The following is an 8,054-nucleotide window of genomic DNA, read 5'->3' on the forward strand; positions in this document are numbered from 1 at the left end:
TTTTTTGAAAATGGTCAAGTAATATGTCAAGTACATGTCCATGCACGCATTTCATGATATACCTCTTGTATATCATGAAATGCGTGCATATAGACCATTTCATAATATGTTGTGTGATTACTTATTGAGATTTCTCAAAATTTCATTGTGGTCATTTCCACTACCATTCCCCAACCGGAATGGTAGAAGCTGTTATAGCTACCCCGACTCCTAAGAAATATGAGCCGAGATGGTTCCTTGATAGAGGACAAGTATAATGTTTAGGCTCATAATGACTATACTGCTAACGCATTAAAACACAAGGCTAAACTTCTCAGGAAGATCCTAATTAGTATTAGTGAGACTGAGATTGATGCTATGAACTATCAACCATCCAAGAATATGAAATTTTGGTGGAATATAAACCAGTTGTCTAGTTATTTGGAGTGAGCCTCGAAAGCCTTGACTGACGCGAAGGCAACAGCAAAGGACTTAGGTTTGACACCACCCAAGCCTTAGCAATCCGATGGGGTCTTCTGATATCTGTCTCCTACTGGGACAGTAGTCATAAAAAAAATGAGAACCTAAGTTATTTTGTGGATAGAAAAAAAAAGAAAAAAAAAAAGAAGAGAGAGAGCGAAAGAACTTATGGTTTAGATCTCAAACTTTTGTGGAACAATGTTTTGAAGAGGTCCCGTGTTTTGAGAGGATTAAAATATACTCTATGCTTTTGGGATGTTATATCTTTATGATACATGTTTATGGTTTTGGACAATGTTGAGATATTTTGTTAGTACGGTGCCATGTGCTTTGCAATTGCTTATCACATTGCTTAGATTATCTGGCTTTTACTACTTTTTCGCTGCTATTTTATTGCATACTACTAGTGTATTTAGGTGCATAGCATATTATTTGTCATGTATGAGATGTGTGTAGCCATATGTTACATGTCTCGGCATTTCAATCACTGTTCAATCCCAAGCAAGGGCTGAAGGTGCCACATTCCTCATCAAAGCGAAAGACATATTGCATGCATGTCATCATCTCCCATGGCATCAAAGGCCTTTCTATATTGTTCGGTTGTTTCCAACATAAAAAATTTTGAGTTCCATCTTATACAAACATCAAGGTACAACATCGTTTTATATTCAAGATTTGTTGTATGATCAATGGTCTTGAATTTCTCAAGTCTAACCAGTGAAGATCTCACAATCCTTATAGCATTTCTTATTCTTGCAACTGACTCATGAATCTAAGGACACAAGTAGCTTGTTTGGAGATTATGGATTTCCATAAATTAGTCCATAAGGCATCCATAACTGAACAAGAATAGCGAAACTCGTTCGTTGTATCCTCAAATCTAAAGAAACGTATGATAGTAGGCGAATGGAGTAGTTAAGGAGTTCCACAGAAATTCGTGTCAAGAATCGATGGGCGACTACCAATCATTCCAGGTTCACGAATAGGTGGACAAATATTGCTGGTGTGTAACGTTTTCCGTAGAACTCATGAAGGGGACTGCCGACAAGCCCAAAATATGTGCTACATGTGTAGATAGAAGAGAAATTATGCTCGATATTGTCCCCAAGCACCACTAGTGTAGTGAAAGGTGCCGGGAGAAGGACATGGAGGCCTAAGGGAACTTGTGCAAGCCAAGGTATACTCATTCACCTTGGGAGAAGCTGATGAGTACGCCATAGAAGCATAGGAAGTTGGCGTCATCATAGGTATGGAGTTGTAACTCGCCTTAGTTAACTTCCTTCGTAGGAGTCCTTTATGTATAGTATAGTGACGGTTATCACAGGGATAGTTAGAGTGTCACAAGTCTATGTGAGCGCCTTATTTGACTCGGGAGCTTCCAATCCTTTGCATCTACCACATTGGTTAGGATGGTTGGCCTTCGATAAGCCAATGAGTCACAGTGGCACTACCGAATGGAGAAATAGTGTTTTCCACCGAAGTAATTAAGGGATGTCTATTAGAGGTAGAAAGAGTTCCTTTGGAGGTTGATCCAGATGTATTCAGTATGCTAGGACTCGATGTTATCTTAGGAATGGGTTGATTGTTTAGGCACTTTGCAAGTCTAGATTGTCGTTCAAGAATTGTAACCTTTCGAGTACCAGGAGGGGAGGTTAGAATCTTTAAAGGAATCAAATTGTGCCCACTACTAGAAAGAGTTGATAAAAGGAGTTTAGGCCTACCTAGTACACTTGACCTCAAGGAAAAGGATGCGCAAGGAAGTCGAGGATATACCAGTAGTAAGAGAATTCCTGGAAAATTTTAAAGAATTGTCAGGAATGCCCCATGCAAGGAAATTGAGTTCACAATTGATTTATAACTAGTGACTGTTCTAGTCCATAGAGCACCCAATAAGATAGACCCAACAGAGTTAAAAGAATTGAAGAATCAATTGCAGGAGTTATTGATAAAATGGTTCATTAGACCTAGTACCTCACCTTGGGGAGTGCTAGTACTATTTATTTGTGAAGAATAAATATGGAACCCTTAGGATGTGCATTGATTATCGGAAGTTGAACAAGGTGACTGTGACGCCCCCAACCCTCGCTTAGGATTTGGTGGAAACTAATACGTCGGGGCATATAACACCAGGGTTACCTACACCTCGTACATGACAGATAAGATGCAATGCACCTAATGATAACTAGCAATATGCATTATATCGTAGCAGAAATCAACTTAAGTCAAATAATGAAATAATAATCATTGTACCGAAAATAAACATAAAATCCCAAAAGTACTTCATAATCCATAAGAGTCATCATAGTTGTTACGAGTTTCCAAAGAACTCCCAAAAAAACATAGGACCAAAGCATTAAAGCTAAACATAAAGTCATTTTCCAAAAGTGGTCCCATAACACAAGTCTTTAACTTTAGTGAGATTCAAGCTTCACGCGCTTCTCTAAGGCCTGATCTTTGTCCCGATTATGGGATCTCTTAAACTTCTCAATATCTTGTAGTATCTTGGTGATTGCTTGATCAATAGACTTTAGGTGGTCCACAATAGAAGGCGTGGTTAGGCCTATGACCATTTTAGGGACGATCCTCTTCGGATGTAGTGTCATCCTCTTGTGCTTCATCATTTACGCCCTTTTGGGTTGCTATCACAACTTCTATCATTTCGAATAGGGGAATGATAGGGGAAACAATACAACAGTGAGATCTCAAGAAATCTCAATAAGTAAACAGATAACATTGAACAAATATCATAAGTATATGAAAACAAAATTAACAATGAATGCATGGAAATGAGACTTTACTTATTCATTTGGCGTTTCCAAAAAGACATCGTTCAAAACATGACTTTCATGATCTTTCATTCATAAACATTCTTTCTTCATTTTATACTTGTTCTTTAACATACTTATGAGTTCAAGACCTTTCTTGACTTATAACATATAATTGAATACCTCATAGCTCCCCTATGCACTGTGTGCTCCCGGCTAGTTACTACATTAACCATTCACCTCTTTGACCAAGGTGAGTATGTCTTATCTTTCATACACGAAGGTTCGTAAATCACCTTCACTGTAGGTGCACCCACTAGCTTTAGGTGCGATCCTGCTCTCGTATCCTTTTCTTTTAGGAACCATTCGAGACCTGCTGACAGTACTTTACCGACCCAGGGGGTATCCCTCCATTTTAAACACTCCTGAGAGGATAGAGGAGTTCCACTAGGACATTCCCTTATCTTAGCATTTGGGATTGTGATAAAAACTTTACTTTAAAAAGACTATTTTCCTTTCAAATGGGTTTTCACAATCCTAATGCATGTGACATGATAATGAAACTTAGAACTCTCATGAGACACATGAAATGCTGAAATGCTTCATCATACCAATAAGACATTCATGCATGCAAAACATATTGCATTACGACTTGAAAATATTAGAACATGTGAACATGTTCTTTTATAATAATTCTAGTGCATCGAACATCAACCAAAAGACAAGCATTCAACACTTTCTATGTAAGGGCCAAGACATACAAACCTTAACATATCCAAGCATCATTCTTAGCTCATTAAACCTAAAACACTAATGATCATACTTCATCTATGGGGTTGGCCGACACCTCTCATTTTTTAAAATCATGCATTCCATTCAATTTTCATGAACTCAAAATCTTCTAATATTTTGAACAAAATCTATAATAAAGAATACTCATGGTTGGCCAAAAACTTTAGTGGTTATGGGCAACATTTCCATGAACTTAATCTCATACTAAAAACGGGTAAGTGACAAATATTCATGTACAAACAACATAGTGCAACGGAAACCCTAGCATGGCTTCTTACTCCTTTTTCATAATAAACATACATTCCATAGACCATTCTAATCATGCATTAAAATAATCATACCAAGAGGAATTCATAGCACATGGAAGAACATCAAAGTCACGAACAATCACATAAAATCAAATCAATCAACAAGTTCTCATAACATATGCATAAAATATCCAACTACAAGTTAGAGGTTTACTTACAAAAATTTGAAATATATTTGTAGCAAGCAAGCCGAAAAATCACATGTAATACCAGTTAGGATCATAAATCAAGAAAAATCCTAACCCAAGTGTTTAAGTGTAGTGCTCTTTACATCTCTTTTCTTTTTCAAGAAAAGATTCCAAGCACTCGGACCCTTCTCCCTTGAATTCGAAACTCATCTTCGACAAAATCCTAACTTAAAGAAACACTAGTATTGTGACCTTTGATCTAAAAAACACCATGCTTTAAGGCTTAAAATAAGTAGGGTTACATTTATCTTTCTTTGATGAAAACCCTAATCTAACCTTGTGAGTGTAGGCAGGGTTTCATATGGGAGAACCTTCCAAAACACAAGCTAACTCCTTCTAGCTCAAGTGTGTGGGTGTTAGAGCATAAGCTCTAGATGAACTTTGCTTAAACTGAAACTGCATGGGTGTGTGTAACAAAAGAAAAGTTGGTTTCATACCTCCTATGTTTCTCTTCTTGAAAGTATCTTCTCACTTTCTTTATCCTTGAAAGAATGTTTGGGTAAGAATAGAATATTGATGAGAGTGTTTGGATGGTGAGAAAGTGATAGAAACTTGGAGGAAATGGTGATGACCTCTTCCTCTAGCTCATCATTTGATTGAGTTGGAAATCCTAAAGCACCCTATTGCATGTGGCACCTCCTTCCTCCAAAACTGAAGCTCACTTCCCTTTTTGCCCTCCATTTCATATCTTGGTCCAATGTATCTTATGGCTATAAGGTCTTTTATCAAACTCAAATCTTCCTCAAGCTCTTACATGTGTACATGAGTGCCAAGTGGCATGTGAGGAATGTGCGTGAGTGTGTGCATGGGCTGTTGAACCCTTCTCTTCCCTAGGAGATCTTCTTTTCACCATACGTTTGGACAAGCATGGGATTGCATCCTTTTTGCACAAAGATCCTTGCCCTAGCCGTCCATCTCAATGGGTTCTTACACAAGATTTCCTTCTAGAAGCCCTAGGCGTGTAAGCCTTCTTCCAACCTTGATCTTCCCCTTTCCCAAGGTAACTTTTCACCTACCTTTATGCACGTATGACACATGGAAAAAAAAAATCCTCTTTTCTTCATGGTTGTCGTCCATGGACTCTTGGCCTTCCTTAGGTTCCACTTTTCCATAACCTAATCATTCCCTTCTAGAACCTTTTTCCATAGTGACGTGTCAAAAAGTTTCTTCCTACAAGCAAATATCCTTATGCATGCGTGATACATGGCAAGAAATAATTGGTCCCCTATAGTAGGCATGCAAGCCAACCCTAATTTCTTCTTACCTCAATTTCTTATTTCCATCTAGATTCATCAAGCCCTAGATATAGCTCTATGGATGACAACCCTAACTCCCACAAAGGCCGAAATTCTCAAGGGCTTATGATAAATAAATAATTATACAAAAGCCTAGAAATTCTTGGTCGTCACAGTGACTATTAAGAATAGATACCCATTGCCTAGGATAGATGATCTATTCGATCAGTTGCAAGAGCTCCAATCTTTTCTAAGATCAATCTCAGATTTGGGTATCATCAATTGAGGATTAAGGAAGGCAATGTACCTAATACAGCTTTTTGGACTTGGTATAGTTTCTATAAGTTCACTGTAATACCTTTTGGGTTGGTGAACTCCCCAAAGCTTTTATGGATCTCATGAATAGGGTGTTCCGACTATTCTTAAATTTATTTGTGGTAGTGTTTATAGACGATATCTTAGTGTACACCCAAAGTGTTTAAGAGCATGGAGATCACTTGAAGATAGCGTTGAGGACCCTTCAGAACCACCAGTTGTATGTCAAACTCAGCAAGTGCAAAATTTAGTTGGAGGAAGTAAGGTTTCTAAGCCATGTAGTTTCGGGGGAGGGAATCATGGTAGACTCAAGCAAGGTGGAGGAGGTGATGGATTGAGAATGACCCACCTCGGTACAGGAAATCAAGAGTTTATTGGGGTTAGCAAGTTATTATCATAGGTTTGTGGGAGGGTTTTCTAAATTTTTTAGTCCTTCCACGGCATTGACAAGGAAGGGTTAGGTTTGTCTGGACTAACCGATGCAGACGAAGTTTTGAAAAACTGAGAGACTACTAACCACAACCCATGTTTTGGCTCTACCAGTGCCTAATAAGCTATTTGTAGTATTCAGTGACACGTAGGAGTATGGCTTAGGTTGTATTCTAATGCAAGAAGGCAAGATAGTAGCCTATGCATTGAGACAATTGAAGGATCAGGAAAAAATTACCCCACCTATGACATGGAACCAGTCATAGAAGTATATGCTCAAAAGATATGGCAACACTTACTATATGGGGAAGAGTGCGATATTTACACGGATTACAAGAACTTGAAGCACTTGTTTAGACAATAGAATCTCAAAATGATACAGCGAAAATAGTTGGAGATCATCTGCGATTATCAATGCAAGATTAAGTACTACCTGGGCAAGGCTAACTTAGTTGCCAACACCCAGGGGGCTCATTTGGGGAGTGAGATGAGATGAGAATTTTGTGAATTAGTAGCAAGATATTTTGTGAATAGTAGTGAGATACTTTGAGTTGAGTATTTTTTGAATTTTGGGAAAAGAGAGAGAAAAAGTTGAATAAAAATATTATAAAGTTAAAATATTGTTAGAATATAGTTTTATAAGATTCTTTTTGTTTGAAAATTTGAAAAAGTTATATTATTTTTTATTTTTTGTTTAAAAGTTTGGGAAAGTTATAATTATTAGTTTGAAAATGTTTGTATTTTAATTATGTTTGGGAATGAAATGAGATGAGAATTTCAGGATGAGATCTATTTCCAAACAAGCCTAAGTCACATGTCGAACACAAGGGGCATAGGGGGGTCTCAGAGGCAAATTCGTTGTTAGAAGACATGAGACACCTACTGGTGAAAGACAGGTCATTAGGAAAGGTTCTCGCTGCTCTAGAACGGTCGATGACAATTGGTTTCAAGGAATTGCGAGAACAACATGAGATGGACCAGAAATTGTTGGAGATCCGATGGAAGATTAATATAGCTAAAGGGCCTGCCTATTTTAGTTTGGGCGAGGACAAGATCTTGTTACTTGAAGGGTGGAAAACGATCCCAAAAAACCTAAAATTTATACACAAAAATTTGGCGAAAGCCCATTCCTCTCCATATGCCATGCATCTGGGAGGAATGAAAATATACCGAGATCTCAAAAACAGATACTGGTGGGAAGGGACGAAGAGGGACAACGCCCATTTCATCGAAAGATGTGATACGTTTAAACGGGTAAATGAGGAGCATCATCGACATGAAGGAAACTTGCAACCTTTACCCATTCCCAAATGGAAATGGTAAGACATCGCTATGAATTTTGTACTTGGATTACCCTGAACTTCTACAAGTAAAGATGCGATATGGGTAGTAGTGGATCAATTGACCAAGAGCGCTCACTTCTTAATGGTCACCACTATGGATACGATAGGCAAACTCACTTAGCTGTACATAGGGAAAGTGGTGAGCTTACATGGAGTCCTAGAGACTATAGTATCGGATCAGGACCCGAAGTTTACATCTCACTTTTGGAGGATTTTACAA

At 38.1% G+C, this 8,054-nt stretch overlaps 1 protein-coding gene across 1 annotated transcript; it reads left to right on the top strand.

Annotated features, from left to right (window-relative positions):
* Positions 1-7,361: 7,361 nt before the first annotated feature.
* Positions 7,362-7,814, top strand: LOC121245918. Its single transcript, XM_041143835.1, has one exon. It carries the CDS (start codon positions 7,362-7,364, stop codon positions 7,812-7,814), a length of 453 nt encoding a protein of 150 aa, XP_040999769.1.
* Positions 7,815-8,054: the final 240 nt, after the last annotated feature.

Source organism: Juglans microcarpa x Juglans regia, chromosome 1D, assembly GCF_004785595.1.
Source record: "Juglans microcarpa x Juglans regia isolate MS1-56 chromosome 1D, Jm3101_v1.0, whole genome shotgun sequence".
Taxonomy (NCBI): Eukaryota; Viridiplantae; Streptophyta; class Magnoliopsida; order Fagales; family Juglandaceae; genus Juglans; species Juglans microcarpa x Juglans regia.